Source organism: Neolamprologus brichardi, chromosome 15 (assembly GCF_056152115.1).
Source record: "Neolamprologus brichardi isolate AB-2024 chromosome 15, ASM5615211v1, whole genome shotgun sequence".
In the NCBI taxonomy this organism is placed as follows: domain Eukaryota; kingdom Metazoa; phylum Chordata; class Actinopteri; order Cichliformes; family Cichlidae; genus Neolamprologus; species Neolamprologus brichardi.
The window spans coordinates 21286470-21303954 of NC_142118.1; the positions used below are offsets into that span (position 1 = coordinate 21286470).

Genomic DNA, 17485 nt, shown 5'->3' on the forward strand with positions numbered 1-17485 from the left:
GAAAACAAAGGAACAAAGGAAATAAAACACAAGACAATGCACACATGGAACACATACCAAAATAAGAAATGAGAAAGCTAAACAGGGGTTCTAGTTTCAGTCATTATGCAAATCCAGTGTTACAAGGATGGGGAAAGGATGAGACTAAAGCAGTCACTTGGATGAGTGGCACTGAAAATGTGAAAACCTGCCACTGCATCCACATGAACAGAACTAGCTTTTACACTAAGGGAGGAATAAAGCCAAAGCAACTAGGACCTGAGAACTAAATACACAAAGGACTACAGGAAGTTAATATGAATATCATACAAACCAGGAATCACAATGAATATTTAAATAAACAAAACTCAACATTTTTTTTAGGTTGCAGAAAGTAAAGCAATCTAAAATACGAAATATTCCCACTTATGTTTATTCTGGTCAACAAGCTAAATCGTTAAGAGCAAAGTCTTGCTCACCATCACCAACATGGATTCTGTTGTTTAATAAACACTGAACAAGCAAGCATGAGTTTGCACAAGACAATTGGTACAAATACATACTTTGATATATGGCAGTGGACAGGAAGTGTGCTGTGGCTTTAGTGGAGATAAAACTCTACAACACATTATTTAATATCCTATAAAATTACTCTTATTTACCTCCACCAAAATTAGTAAGACTGCAGTGTCAGTTTGGTTGAGAAGGGGTCTACACATTTGAAAAACTGAGGGAATTCATATGATCTACATTAAAAAAATAAATACAAGAAATAACCATAACATTAAAAATAACCACAGCCTGAATGAGGAGGAGACAGGAAGTAAACTAGATAGGCATGTGTCTTTGACAAGTACAGCAGAGTTTGTCAGTTATAGATGTGACAAAATGAGAAGGAAAACCAGAACAAAACATGATGATTGAACACAAATTCTTCAACATTTCTCTGCTTCTGTTGCTTCTTTTTTCAGGTAAGGAAACCTTTATTTACACCTAAAACCGTTTTGCTATTTTACTTAATCTCAACAACAAATTTCAAACACACATTTTCAGATATGAAAATTAATTAGCTTTGCAAACCTCTTCCTACTGTAACACTTTATCAGCATCTAACTTACAGAATAGATTATTGTTAAGATTAACAGATGCATTAAGAAGTTTTTAATAAGACGTCTGATATTGATAAGTATGTTCAGTTACAATAGTCACCAAACTCTTGTTTTGTCTCAATTATTAGGTGTAATTTCTACATCAATTTTCTTTTACCTACTTTAGCTTCTATGCTGTGATACTCTCTGTTTGCTTTCTGCATTTATTTTTATATTCCTCCTTTGGAGTCTTTGTGGAGTGAATCAGCTGAACTTGTTGTTTTGAACTGGTTGTTAAGACAAAGCTGAAAGTCTTTATGAGGACATCATGATTCACTAATTAAAGGAAGCTCTCCGTGTATCTAGATGTATTACAAGGTCTGTGTTTTTTTATATTTGTGCTTCAGTTTGAAGGTAAGGATACATGTAACATGTAAGAGATTTTTTTCTTCTTTTGAGTTTTACTTTATTTTGAAATCCAAGACAGCTGTGCTTTTGTTTGACAACCCAAATCAAGTTTTTTGTTAGTTCTTTTGTAATAAGGATGTAAATCGTCTCCGTTCAGACAAGTATTGTTTTTTTTTCTCTGTTATATTCTCAGGAGATCTAAGTGGAGATCTTTCACTCTCCTTCACTGTCAGAGATGGAGATAAAGTCACTTTGCCTTGTGAAAACGTGATCAAAAACCATCACAGCTGTCACACTACCACCTGGCTCTTCACTGATTCAAGAGGAAAAACAGCAGTAGAGCTGGTTAATCTTGGACAGATCACAGAAACAGTCAAATCAGACAGACTGAGTGTTACAGCAGAATGCTCACTGGTTATAAAGAAGGTCACAGCTGAGGATGTCGGCCGTTACACCTGCAGACAGTTTAGAGGCAATCCAGGGAGACAGCAAGGTCCAGATGCTGTGGTTTATCTGTCTGTTGTTAGAAGTGAGTATTTACACCACAATATGTTGGAGTTCAAACTGTGTTGTTAGAGCAACATAATGAAACATTACATTTAGTGAAAAGAAATGTATTCATACTTTTTAATTCTTCTTGCGTTTATCTTCACCAGTGACTGAACAGAAGAGCAGGGATCAGGTGACTTTAAACTGCTCTGTGCAGGTACATGGACATTGTGAACACAAAGTGAAGTGGATCCATTACAGTGAAAGTCTGAATAGAGATTACTCAAACATAAAAACATTACAGTCGTCCTGCTCTGCTACTGTGACTTTTGTAAATTCTTTATACAGTCACATATCTAACTCTGACTTTAAGTGTAACGTAACAACAGAAGATGACAAAGAGCAGCTTTTTACCTTCAGCCCTCATTCATCAGGTAAGAAAGGAGGAGAGATTTTAATGATTATGATAAAATTTTGAAAGTAACTTCACGTTATCTGCTTATTTTAACAACTTAAAGTTTTAACTGACAGACAATTTATTAGTGAAAGGTCCACTGAATCTTCTTTTTTCATTTAGGTGAAGAAACAATTACAACAACAACTGTTAAATTGGAAATCACAATTGAAAATACAACAAGAGCAGGTCTGGGGACAAAAGAGTTGGAAAGCATGGACGGTTCAAGAAAATTAAGTAATGCCAACTTGTCCTCTGTATCATTTTTCCTCCACTTTCTAAATTTCAGAATGAAAAGTTTGAGGTTTGCGTTGTGTGTTTTGCAAAGAAAAATACATTTAAAATATGCTTTTTGTGTTTTCTTTATCTTCCCAGGCTGGTCCTTGTACAGGCTCATCATTGTGGCTCTGGGTTTAGCAGCACTTATTGCTGCTGTTGTGATCGTCAACATCTGGATAAGAGTTGGTGAGAATAATCATATATGAACAAGATTTTGTTTGTGGAAGCTAAAGTTGACTCCTTACTTGGTCCTTTTAGGGAAAAAAGCACAGATGGAGGAAAACACGGTGAGTTTGTTAACTTTTTTCGGACTAAGTATACACAATAAATAGGCGATCACACTGAATTTTGGATAAAACTGTATTTTCTGGCTCATGAACAAGTAGAACCCATCAGGATAAAAGAAAATCTTTACTTTGTCGGCTTATTAGTCTGATTGTGCTAAATGCAAAATGCAGTTACAGTTTTAATGACGTTCATTATTCTGTATTTTACAGATGTGCAAAGATGAGGTTGATGATGGAGCAGTGAACTATGAAAATGTCCAATCTTCTGATGAAGTTTGACCGACCCTCTTGCTTCTGGCAGATCTCACATATCAGCACATCAATGTGCTGCACAGTACATTTCTTTTTACCTTCATACTCAACCTTTTAAACAGAGACTCGTGCTCTTGCTTCAGTCACAGTTTGGATAACAATACTGAAACTGTGATACTCTCCTACTTTGAAAACCAAAGTGACTTTTATAAAAATAACTTCCTGCATCAGCTGTAAAAAGCTTCTTGTTTTGTTTTTTGAAGTGACCAGTATTTTTAGTGGTTTTTCAACATTTATGTGTTTTGTCTCAGAATCTTTGAGGACAGCCTGGAAATTTTGTTGATAAACTAGGATAAAGATTTCTCCCCGATTCAAAAATTTTCCATTTTCCCTCTACCTTTCTGTTGTAGCAGCAGAGGCTAGAGCTTAGTTTTATCACTCCGTGTGAGGAAGAGCTGATTTAATCAGAACTAAATTAGCTCTTTATCATTAATGTCAAAGTGCTGTTAAGAATCCAGTCTGTACTTCAGTCAGCTTTGATCTAACACCACACATTGTTATCTCGATTTGAGCATAATGAAATCTATCAAATAAATAATTCTTTCTGAAGGAAAGAATTAAGTAGTAGTAGTAGTAGTAGTATCTTTATTTCAGACATATACAAACAAAAAAAAACAAAACAATATATACACAAGTACACATACTTGCATTTACTCTGTGTACACACACGTATGTGCTCAGATAAAACAAAGAAAATAAAATAAAAAAATATATATAAAAATAAAAATAAAAATAAATAAATAAATAAATCAAACAGAGTCTCAATTACATGAAATGACAATTATTAGGTCTGAAATGGAGTAGGAAGAAGTATAACATACTTATTAATCCCTACCCCATGCTTAACGTTCTATTGAATCCCACTATTCACCTAATTCCCATCATCACTTACCCCACACAATAAACAAGGAGAACATGTATAAACATAGCTACAGTGATAGATATAATTTAGATACAATTTAGCATAGTTATATACACAATGGGTGATCAACTTTATCAGTTTCATATTCTTCCAAAATCAATTTTCGAAACATCTTTATAAACTGACTAATGCTTGAACATTGCTGTAGGTCCACAGTAAAACAGTTCCACAGTTTTACCCCATAAATAGTAACACAAAAGGTTTTAACCTGTGTCCGTGCTTTAAGAGTCTTCAGATTGAATTTTCCCCTCAATGCATAGTCCCCGTCTCTGTCAAAAAACATCCTCTGTACATTTCCTGGTAACAAATTGTATCTGGCTTTGTACATAATTTTTGCAGTTTTATATTTTATAAGATCCATAAACTTCAGAATTTTTAATTTCAAGAACATGATGTTAGTGTGGTCTCTAAATCCTGCTTTAGTAATAATCCTGATTGCTTTTTTCTGAGTTTTACATAGTGGTTGAAGTGAAGTTTTGTATGTATTTCCCCAGATTTCCACACAGTATTCTAAATATGGCAATATAAGTGAACAGTAAAGTACCCGGAGTGATTTGGAAGGCAAAAAATGTTTAACTTTACTCAGTACAGAGATGCTTCTTGACAGTTTAGCTTGTATATGCTTTATTTGAGGTTTCCAGCAGATTTTGTTATCTATTATCACACCCAGAAATTTTGTTTCAGAAACTTGCTCTACTTCAACATTGTTTATTATCAATTTTGCTCCGGCATCTTTTTTACAATTTCCAAATAACATAAATGTTGTTTTTTTCAAATTTAGTGATAACTTGTTTCTGTCAAACCATGTTTTTAGTTTAATCATTTCTTGTGTGACAATTTCCAAAAGCTGCTGTGAATTCTCTCCAGCACAAAAAATATTTGTATCATCTGCAAATAAAATAAACTGCAATATATCAGATGTTTTACATATATCATTGATATAGAGGATAAACAGCTTTGGTCCCAATACTGACCCCTGTGGAACTCCGCAAACAATGTCCAGGCACTCTGATTGATATTCACCAATCTTCACAAATTGTTGCCTGTCTCTCAAATAACTTCTGACCCACTCTAGCACCACTCCTCTAATACCATAGTACTCCAGTTTATGAAGTAATATTTCATGGTTAATTGTGTCAAAAGCTTTTTTTAAGCGGTTTAACGGCCTTAACTTGTTGGTTAAGGCCAATTGGGACCCTTTAGTGACTTCAGCTTGCTGATCGAGGATGAATGGACTTTTATTGTGGCTAGTTTGTCTTTTATTTATTTCATTCACCTTTGAGGTTTTTTTTGTTTTTGTTTTTTTTTATTACTATATTAACTGGGTTCTACATCTTTCTGCTTCCGTCTGCTTCCCTGCTGTTCCCCCTTTTAGAAAGGCTTTCCTTCTAGTGTACACCCGTAGTCAACACATCAAAGAGGAGACTTCAAACACACAAAAAACTAAACAAAAAATACAGCTTTTTATTCATTTATTTTGTAATAATTTTGACTTGAATGTAGCTCATTTTCATTAGAAAAAAAAGAGACTTGAGAGAAATGCATTTTTATGAAAGTCAGGCATTTTGATTTAATACTCACATTTTGTTTTGATTGCCACACAATAGCTTCACTTGTTCTAAAGGCTCACCAGCTTTTACACATTTCCCTGAGCGATGGCTTTCTCACAAAGTTTACACATGCAACCCGGACAGGTATTATGCCTTAAGTCACAGCTGCAGACTGAGACTCTCGTCTCTGTCTCAGTGCTACTACACACATTTGATGGACTAACAGGTTGTTGCTTCATCTCTTCCATCAGGAACAGAGCCCCCCGGGCTCTCTCCCAGGGAACTGCAGCCACCGCTGAACAGCATCATTCCAAAGTCAACAAGCTTTGCAATAGCTTTAAATGTCTGCATTAAAATGGGAAAGTCTGACACCATTATCCTCAGTCAAAAATCCTTTTTGAGCTGCTGTTTTTCCTAGTTAAGCCTAATTTGTGTGCTCAGGTACATCCAATGTGTTTTAATAAACATATCTGTGACAAAAGGGATTCTGCTCTGTACAAAAGTTTAAAAAAAAAAAAAGTAAACATCTGTCATTTCAGCTATATACAGTATAGTATATAGAGAGACGAGACTACGAGGCTCCAATTACATCAGTGCAAAAAAACAAATAGATATAAGAACAGTAAGAAAATGGATATACACTTTATACACTAAATATAAACAAAAGTACGTCTTTGTGTTTCCATTTAAACAGAAAAAAACTTGACACAGAAAACAGACAGATGAAATGGGATGGAGAAGGTGTACATAAATTATACAACATACCACAGTACATTGCACATAAATATTGTTTCTATAAAACACAACATATTTTGTTTTGGACACCTCTGATAATGTAAAAATGTTTTAGAGATCCTATATTATTTGAAAGTACGTATTGTGACTCTGTGGAAAAGCATCAGAATCAAGGAACTAATGTGAGCAAGAAAACACCGTACCGTACTGTGGTTGAAACTTAAAATAAGCTGTGGTCCATTGACACCAAAAGTGATTCGGGTGTTACTCCACCTGTTTATAATCTCTCACACTCAATAAAATATGTTAAACAGGGGCAATGTTGCAGTGACACCAAACTCCTTATTATGCAACTTTAACCTGTAACGTGCAGTTTACCTGCATAAAATGGCAAGAAATCGGTTTCACATGCTATGTGAAAGAAAACTAAGCTTTTAAGAAAACCGACTCATAGTACTAATAGTAATAAAGATGAGCAGGATTATTTGCTACTTATACAACAGTCAGCAAGCTACTTGATGACATTTTAGAAATCAGTTCTTAGTTAATGACATCGTCTCCCATCTTCTCAGTTATAATTATAGAAGATGTGTCTCTGCATGACATAAGATGGAGTGTAAGGAGCTCCCCCAAGAGGACCCAAACACAGGACAAACACCTCAAACCAACTGTCAAGCATGCTGGTTCAAGGATGGTGATGTGAGCTCGTCCTGCAGCCACAAGAGATGGGCACCTTGCAGTCGATGAGCTCCTCTGTATGCCAAAGTTTTCTAGAGTCCAAAGTGAGGCTGTCTTTCTGACAGCTAAAGCTTCTCCTAAATTACACCATGCAACACGATAATGACCCCAAGCACCGCAGCAAATCTAAAGCATGGTAGTCCAGTCCTCAACCTGACTGAAATGCTGTGTTTAAAGGAATGCTTGCAAATGTCAATTAATTTAAGCAGCTGAAGTTATTGCTGCTAACTGCTGGTTCTGTAAACTAATCATAGAATGATTGCAATATCGAACTAAAACAAATGCCTGAATCCTAAATTGTGGATCTCTCATGGTGGTAATCAAATCACTAAATGTGATTCAGAATTTTTTCTTTTGTATATATTATTTTACATCCAGCGGTTAATAAGAGAGTAGATATTTTGATTATAGTTAGCAAAAATTCAGACTAAAATCTGGATTTAGATACATAAAAGCCTCTTATTCATTCTGTGCCTGGCGCTTGCATTTCTGTATCGTCACATACGCTAAGCCCAGTTTCTCAATGATTGCCTGACACTGTTCTGGTTAAGTGATGAAAAACTCAGAGGCAGGTTTCACCCATAGCAGTGGATCTGTGTTGAATCAGCAACTTGCAAAACTAAATCAAAACATGGACTATTGATTTAAAACAGAAATTGCAACAAAGTTCAACATTTACTACATTTACGCAATTAAATCACCTGAGCAGCTTTACTCATGAAATTATAACAGTAAGCTGAATTTATATGCAGTGAGATTTACTGATCAATTACCAAAGGAAAGATTTATGCCTGTAAAGAAGAGGACTCCCTTACTACTATTTATATTAGGGTGTTTAGGCAAATGTTTCCCCCAGGGGTCCAGACATCATTTAAAGGTTCTGGGAGAGGCCATGGGTTAAGGGAGTGTGGGGAATCCTTTGTCCTTGGGTTTTTATGATAATAGGTATGGTGTCAGATTAAAGTGTAAAATATTTAATAATATGAAAATGTAAAATGTATTCATAAGTTGATGTGTTGTATAATGTGGGACAAGGTTGGGATTTAAGAACTTACCTGTTAGTGGAATAATGGTTTAGCCTGTGACAGCTGAACGTATTTAAGGCTGCTAGTTGTCAGTAGATGTGTGAATTGTTTGTGAGGAGAGCTGCATGAAGATTAAATACTTTTTATTCCACTAGTTTGTCTTGGTCTGCCTCACTGTAAAGCCAGCTGCAAACGGCCGCCCTGATACAATGCCATAAAAAAAGATTGTCATGAAAAGTAGGTGGCATCTGATCTACTGTAACCTGTTGAGGAAAGCTGTCTTTCCAGCCCCGCACTCTGATTTTTCTTTTCTTAAAAAAACCAAACAAAAAAACATATGTTTTCAAAGTTATTTGGTTACAAATGTATTTTGGAAATATTGAGCAGTGCGAAAACCTGCACTGATCTGACCTAATTTCTTCCTCATCCTAATTCCTGACCTGGCTAAGGTGGTTCTGGCATCTGACAAGGATTCCTTCTGAGCGTCTCCCTGGTGAGGTGTACTGGCCGCGTACCACCGGGAGGAGGCCCTCGATCAGACCCAGGACCTGAAGGAGTTACCATGGATAAGCTGGAGAGGGAGGTCTGAAGTTTTCTGCTTAGACTGCTGTCCCCGCGACCCGGTCGCAGACAAATGAAATGGGTAGAGCAAGTTTCGTTTGTAAAGATTGCAATTGTTTCCATGCAGGAAATCTATAGCAAAAAGAAGAGATGAGCCCTTCGTCACAGATGGTGTGGTCACCTGCAGGTTCAAGCTCATTGCATCTCCAACCCACATCGATAGCCACTGTACTTGAGGGAAGTTTGGACAATGTTAAACACTTTCTTCAGGCAATTGTATTTGGATCACCTAAATCAGGGGTCCCCAACTCCAAGCCTCGAGGGCCAGTGTCCTGCAGTTTTTAAATGTGTCTTTGATCGAACACAGCTAACTCGAATGGCTAAATTACCTCCTCAACATGTTTTGCAGTTCTCCAGAGGCCTGGTAATGAACTAATCATTTGATTCAGGTGTGTAGACCCAGGGTGAGATCTAAAACCTGCAGGACACTGACCCTTGAGGCCTGGAGTTGGGGACCCCGACCTAAAATCATGACAGTAATTCAAGCGGTAATGCCTAGACGGACAAACAAACCATCCTTAACCTCCTTGAACCTGACGTCCACATATGTGGACATCACATTTTGGGTTATTTAGACCAAAAACCTCAATTTTGCTCTACAAGGACCTGATATCCACTTACAGGGACATTATACTGCTACTGTTCCATCGAAATTTTCAACGAATGTCCTCATATGTGGCTCTCATTTTTCTGAGAAACAAAAATTAGGTAAAAAATAAAAAAATCTGGTAATTGTTTGTTTTTACATTCATCAGGTCCCAATCAGCCCAAATATCAAAGAGAAATTAAAAATGCATCCCGTGGACCCAGAGTTCGGGTCTTAGGAGGTTAAAGATATCAGAACACGTCAAGCTTCTGTGTTCTTTAAGCCAGAGACTGCACCTGTGGATGAACAATAAAAACATTTTATATTCATTATATTAGTAATGTAACTTGCAATGCAAAGTTAAGGGAAGCTTAGACTTAATTATTCTAAAATGTTTCAAATTGTGTGAAAAATAAATACAAAAAATTAATTTTAATCATATTTCAATATTATTAAATAACACCAGCTACAATATTGGTAATATGTGTGTTGTTCCGCAGAACATTGTCCAGTATGTTGGCTGATATACTTCATTTACCTTTGAAAATAAAAGCTGATCTGATTTTAATGAATTACACGGAGTGTTTTTAATTATTATCTTTGAAATAAACATACAGTGCTTATATTAACTCCTGAATTAGAATAATAATGTGCTCTTAAAAACACTCATCTATTTAAAGACTACACAACCTGTGTTAATTATAATTATACCATAATCTTTTGTGTCAGCATGTGATGTTAAATATACATAAACAGTATGTGTTATCAAATGAAAGTGCAAAACTCTTTGTTAGGAATCTCTACCTCTGATAACAAGTTTCATGCTTTTTCAGATTTTTAGGAAAAATGGGCCAGAATTCAGTAATCTCAAGGAAAAAACAAAAACAAAACAAGACCCAACCTCCAGAAGCTTTGCTTATTCTTTGGTCAGCATTTTCTTTACATTGTATTGTATTTTCTGTATAGTCATTTGGTTTTCTTTGTTGTTTTTAAGCATGCTTTATGAAGCTTGTAGTCAAAGGAGCTTGCAAAGAAAAGCGTCTTGACTTCTTTAAGTTACTTGAAGACGTTTCACCTCTCATCCGAGAGGCTTCTTCAGTTCTAAGGTCAAATGGTGGAGAGTCCCAGATATAAACCTGGTGGGAGTGTCCCCCCACAGAGGGACAAAAGGACCCCCTGATGATCCTCTAATCGCCTGAGCCAAGGTGTGGAACTGGGTGTGGGTCCCAATCAGCCAGAGTTTCGGGTGAGTTCATTGTGAAACCTGGCCCCACCTTATCATGCAAATTCCTGAGGTCAGATGGCCCAGGGTGTGAGTGGGCGTTAAGGCGTCTGGGAAGGAATCTCAAAACTGGATTATAGATGGCAGAGAGTTGGTGTCGTAAACCACCGCCTCTGTTCAAAGATGGTCGCTCACAGTGGACATAGATGGCTTCTTTCACTCCTCTTTCAAACCATCTGTCCTCTCTGTCCAAAATGTGAACATTGGCATCCTCGAAAGAGTGTCCTTTATCCTTAAGATGCAGATGGACAGCTGAATCTTGTCCTGTGGAGGTCGCTCTTCTGTGTTGTGCCATGCGCTTGTGAAGTGGCTGTTTGGTCTCTCCAATGTAGAGGTCTGGGCATTCCTCGCTGCACTGTACGGCATACACCACATTGTTAAGTCTGTGTTTTGGCGTTTTGTCTTTCGGGTGAACCAGTTTTTGTCTGAGTGTGTTGCTGGGTCTGAAGTACACCGGGATGTCATGCTTGGAGAAAACCCTCCTGAGTTTCTCTGATACACCGGCTACATAGGGGATGACAATGTTGTTGCGTCTGTCCTTCTTATCCTCCCTCGCTGGTGTCTGATCTTCTTTTCTGTGCCTCTTTGCTGACTTTAAGAATGCCCATTTAGGATAGCCGCACGTTTTGAGTGCTTCCTTTACATGTGTGTGTTCCTTCTTTTTCCCTTCAGGCTTAGAGGGAACATGTTCTGCCCGGTGGTGTAGGGTCCTAATTACTCCAAGTTTGTGTTCCAGAGGGTGATGGGAGTCAAACAGGAGGTACTGGTCCGTGTGTGTGGGCTTCCGGTAAACTTCGATGTTGAGGTTGCCATTCTCTTCAATGTGCACAGCGCAGTCCAGGAAAGGCAAACAGTCGTCCTTTGTGTCTTCCCTGGTGAACTTGATGTTTTTATCCACAGCGTTGATGTGCGCAGTGAAGGATTCCACTTCTTGTGTCTTGATTTTGACCCAGGTGTCGTCTACATATCTGTACCAGTGGCTGGGTACTCTTCCTTTGAAAGAGCCAAGAGCCTTCCTTTTCACTTCCATCATAGTTAGTTATAAATTTACTTTAATATATTTATACAATAAGCTATTCATGTCCAGTTATTTACAAATCAATACCTATTATCCATTACCTATTCCAACGTTGTTTGTTTGCATAAAGGTTTAAAAAGAATAAATAAAACAAAAAGAAGTGTACAAAATACAATAGTGTTACTTTAAAATTACACACTGCCTTGGTGGAGGTTTGGTGCTCTTCTTTTAAAAAGGGATGCTTCACTTAATGATTGTGAACATAGTTGAGATCTTGTTTTCTTCTCACATGAACAAGTACAAGTGCCACTGAGTCTGACATAAATGTAGCCTAAAATGCTGTCATGCTCATCATCTGCTCAAACTAGCAGACATAGGTTGCTTTAGCACTGGGTGTCTATTACATTCCTAATGTTATTTTAAACTTGTTTCCTCACAGGTCGTTTTGACTACATTGTTCAACATCCCACAGAAGAAGGCCTTTCTGAAGTCATCAGGATCCTTGATGACAGTCTCCCGATCAAAATCTTTTCTGATGAAGCATGGGACACTGATGCTGAACATGTCAGTGAAGGTGAGTACATTGCTCTCTCCCCCTCTTCTCATCAAGAATTGGATGCTGATGTCAAGCGTGACAGTGAAGTGCAAGGTACCCCCCCTCCCACATCCTTGAAGACGATGAGTGTCAGTATTGGTAAGACACTTTATTACACTGAGGTCTGGATATTTTAAATATCTTCGACTTATTTTACACCTTGTAATGATTAAGTTGTCCTTCCTTCTTCCAGTGTTGGTAAGGTATTTTCTTGCACTTCGGTCTGCTTATTGTGAATATCATATGCTTGTTTTAACACCGTGTAGTGTTTAAGTTGTCCTTTATTTATTGCAGTGTTGGTAAGGTGTTTTCTCTCACTGAAGTCTTCTTATTGTGAATATCATATGCTTGGTTTTGCATCCTGTAATGTTTATGTTGTCCTTTCTCTCTTGCAGTGTTGGTAAGGTATTTTCTTTCACTGAAGTCTTGTTATTGTGAATATCATATGCTTGTTTTTACACCGTGTAGTGTTTAAGTTGTCCTTTATTTATTACATTGTTGGTAAGGTATTTTCTTTCACTGAAGTCTTCTTATTGTGAATATCATTTGCTTGTTTTAACACCGTGTAGTGTTTAAGTTGTCCTTTATTTATTACAGTGTTGGTAAGGTATTTTCTTGCACTAAGTTCTGCTTATTGTGAATATCATATGCTTGTTTTCACACCCTGTAATGTTTATGTTGTCCTTTCTCTCTTGCAGTGTTGTTAAGGTATTTTCTTTCACTGAAGTCTTCCTGTTTTGAATATCATATGCTTGTTTTTGCACTCTGTAATGTTTAAGTTATCCTTTCTCTATTGCAGTGTTGTTAAGGTATTTTCTCGCACTGAGGTCTGCTTATTGTGAATATCATTTCCTTGTTTTTACACCGTGTAGTGTTTAAGTTGTCCTTTATTTATTACAGTGTTGGTAAGGTATTTTCTTGCACTGAGGTCTGCTTATTGTGAATATCATTTCCTTGTTTTTACATCCTGTAGTGTTTAAGTTGTCCTTTATTTATTACAGTGTTGGTAAGGTATTTTCTTGCACTGAGGTCTTCTTATTGTGAATATCATATGCTTGTTTTAACACCGTGTAATGTTTAAGTTGTCCTTTCTCTCTTGCAGTGTTGGTAAAGTATTTTCTTGCACTCAGATCTGCTTATTGTGAATATCATATGCTTGTTTTTACACCCTGTAATGTTTATGTTGTCCTTTCTGTCTTGCAGTGTTGGTAAGGTATTTTCTTGCACTCAGATCTGCTTATTGTGAATATCATATGCTTGTTTTTACACCCTGTAATGTTTATGTTGTCCTTTCTGTCTTGCAGTGTTGGTAAGGTATTTTCTTGCACTGAGGTCTGCTTATTGTGAATATCATTTCCTTGTTTTTACATCCTGTAGTGTTTAAGTTGTCCTTTATTTATTACAGTGTTGGTAAGGTATTTTCTTGCACTGAGGTCTTCTTATTGTGAATATCATATGCTTGTTTTAACACCGTGTAGTGTTTATGTTGTCCTTTCTGTCTTGCAGTGTTGGTAAAGTATTTTCTTGCACTCAGATCTGCTTATTGTGAATATCATATGCTTGTTTTTACACCCTGTAGTGTTTAAGTTGTCCTATATTTATTACAGTGTTGGTAAGGTATTTTCTCGCACTGAAGTCTGCTTATTGTGAATATCATATGCTTGTTTTCACACCCTGTAATGTTTATGTTGTCCTTTCTGTCTTGCAGTGTTGTTAAGGTATTTTCTTTCACTGAAGTCTTCCTGTTTTGAATATCATATGCTTGTTTTTGCACTCTGTAATGTTTAAGTTATCCTTTCTCTATTGCAGTGTTGGTAAGGTATTTTCTTGCACTCAGATCTGCTTATTGTGAATATCATATGCTTGTTTTTACACCCTGTAGTGTTTAAGTTGTCCTTTATTTATTACAGTGTTAGTAAGGTATTTTCTTGTACTCAGATCTGCTTATTGTGAATATCATATGCTTGTTTTTGCACCCTGTAGTGTTTAAGTTGTCCTTTCTGTCTTGCCGTGTTGGTAAGGTATTTTCTTGCACTGAGGTATGCTCATATTGAATATCATATGCTTGTTTTCACAGCCTGTAATGTTTAAGTTTTCCTTTATTTATTATAGTGTTGGTGAGGTATTTACTTGCACTGAGGTCTGCTTGTATTGTGAATATCATATGCTTATTTTTACACCGTGTAGTGTTTAAGTTATCCCTTCTGTCTTACAGTGTTGGTAAGTTATTTTATTTTATTAATGTTCTTCCTCCCCGCCGTTTTTCTTTCCCCCACCCATGTCTGTCCCGTATGTAATGACTGAAAATAAAATAAAGTAAACTATAAAAATAAAGGTCAATCAAATGGACCAATACGGCAAGCCCAGATCGTCCACTTGTTATTGTAAATCCGTTTGGCATCTTTCTTGGACCTCAGACAATAATTCTGATGGCCAAAGATCCAAACGAGACAGGCGATAAAAAAAATTTAAGTTGTCCCTTATTTCTTGCAGTGTTGGTATGTCACTTTCTTGACTCTTTTAGCAGTGTGGACTCAATTATTATGTGTTTTTGCTGCACTGTGTTTCTTTCTGTTGCCACGTTTGTATGTATCTGCAGGTGTCTGCTTGTGCTTGCGGTTGGATCCTGACGGGCACCTTTAGGCCTGTTGGTAGTGGCCCTGCTAGGGAACTGGTCACACCTGAAGACCATGCCACGCACCTGCTGCTGGACAAGCTCGTCAGGGGAGCTATTTAAGAGCATGGGGAAGCTCCCACCGGCGCGGTATTGTGTTGACTCCATGTTACTGTTTCTTGTGTTGTTAAGTGTATGCCTGCTGGAGTTTGGTGTCCTGACGGCTGCGTCTGTTGTTTTTCCTCGGGAGGAGAGCGGAACACAGGACGGCAGGACGCAGGGGGTGTGCAGAGACACGAGAGCAGAGAGCATGGAGCACAGACACTTGGGAGAAGGCACGACACAGGAGTTAAGGGAGCGCCCTGGAGATTTATTGTGTGTTACATTTACTTCACTGTAAATAAACACTGTTCACTGCACTGAGTCCAGCATTTGGGTCCTTTCTCCAACATCCCCACAGCTTTCCCTGGCTAACCGTGACAATATTTTTATTTGTTTTTTACATCTTGTAATGTTTGACTTGGCCTTTCTGTCTTGCATTTTTGGTAAGTCACTTTCTTCTACTGAGGTCTGCTTATTGTAAATATCTTTTGCTTGTTTTTAACCCTTGTAATGTTTAAGCTTAATAATCAGAATAATGCTTTGATTTCTTAAAATAAATGATATCATACCTTTCTACTCGCGGTGGAGCCGAACCGAATACGGTATTCGGAAAGGTGCAAATAACGTGGTTTCCCAAAAGCTGCGTTTCCTCATGAGCCTGCAGTGCATGCCTGGGTGAGTGAGTGATGTGTAAAGAGGTGACTGACACAGGCTGCTCCACACAGCAACGAAGACAGCTCGCCTGAGCGACAAAAGACTTCGCTGCATCGCTAGTTTTGTTGAATAGATTTTTGTATCTTAACTGGATTCTGGAGGCAGTTTATAACTTTCGTGAAGCGGAGTTTGATCGGGAGTTTATTCCATTGCGCTGCATTATTGGCATCTACAGTCGGGGGCTCTCATGTTTGCTCTGTTTACGTAGCTGTGTTAGCTTGGTAATTTAGACAATAGGCTTTTGACAGAGTAACATTAACGTTCAGTTAAAAAGGTTAAAACAATCCATGTGTAGTTGTGTCGAATTGTATACATTTGTGGGAGTTATATAGAACGTTTAAGTTACTGACTTTTGCAGACAGCAAGATGTAGATGTTAACCTTAGCATAGCTCCCATCACTCATTACCCTTACTGAAACTCCCCACATGGATTTGGGCAACCAAATAGAAAAAAGAGTGTGCATGCTGCTGAGCCACCTCTTGGTCCTCCACCACCACCTTCAGAAAATCAGAATCAGCTTCTACCCGGTGGCTACTGGGTGACCCCTCGTCTGGGGATCCTCAGCCCTTCCCATGAAGGTGGCACGGATGCCCCTCCGGTGGTCCTCCTTGGGCTCTTACACTCTGGGGCCTCTGGATGTCTGGGGCCTGGATCTCCTCCATGCCTGCTTCATGCCCTGAGGGACGGGGCTATGGCTCTCTACATCTTCTTGCAGACCATTACATGGGGAAACCATTTGAATACAAGCGCACCGATCCACACAGGTGTGCACACAGGTGTTCACTGTTCGTAGACTTAAATCACACCTTCCTTGGCTGCTACTTCAAAGCACATTGTGCGCTGTCTGTCCTGTGTGCTGCAAAACAACATTCAATATTTAGTATTTACTGCTGTTTACAGTTAGCTAGATTAATGCGATGGTGTTGTGTTTAGTATGTTGCTTTGGGTTTTTTTGCTTGTTTTTTTTTCTTTTTCTCTCAACAGGTGATCCTTCCTCTTTCTTTCTCCCTTTCCTATCCCTCACTCATGTCTGTCCCGTCTGTAACAACTGAAAATAAAATAAAATAAATAATAAAAACAAAGGTCGATCAAATGGACCAATACGGCAATGCCATGATGATCCATTTGGCAAAATAAATCCATTGGGCATCCTTGTTGGTCTTCAGACAACAATTCTGACGGCTAAAGAACCAAATGGGACAGGCAAAAAGAAAAAAGAAAAAAGAAAAGAAAATCAGAATCAGTTTTATTTTCTTTGTATAGAGTATTTAAGGGTGTGTCATTCCTCTGATACCATCTCTCTCCTTTTTTATCAGTAACCTGTGATCTGTAGTTTCAAATATTTTTTTTTAGTAGTGTTCCTTTTTCTCTACTGCATTCAATATAGTTTCTGTTTATACTGTACCTGTTTGTTGGTGGCACCTTCTATTTTTTTTACTAGCTACATAGTACTTCAGTTAGAGTCATTGACCTTTTTTTTATTTTTAACAATGTCCATATCTACTCCACTGATTAAAAAGGAGCATAGCCTCGAATGAATAGCCAATTATATGACCCATGTCCAACATTTAATGGTTCAATTCATTGCCATTTTTTCCCATTCGCAGTTTTTTATATATATTTTATAAATTAATGTGCAGTTTGTGTTGTTAGTGTCTTTGTTAATTATTCCGTTTGTCCTTAACC

General features: G+C 37.6%; 1 protein-coding gene across 1 annotated transcript; it reads left to right on the top strand.

The window, feature by feature from the left end:
* Positions 1-848: 848 nt before the first annotated feature.
* LOC102791523 (uncharacterized) lies at positions 849-3615 on the top strand. Its single transcript, XM_087852094.1, has 7 exons — positions 849-950; positions 1669-2004; positions 2132-2398; positions 2542-2655; positions 2794-2883; positions 2956-2984; positions 3195-3615. Exons 1-7 carry the CDS (start codon positions 893-895, stop codon positions 3261-3263), a joined length of 963 nt encoding a protein of 320 aa, XP_087708220.1. The 5' UTR covers positions 849-892; the 3' UTR covers positions 3264-3615.
* Positions 3616-17485: the final 13870 nt, after the last annotated feature.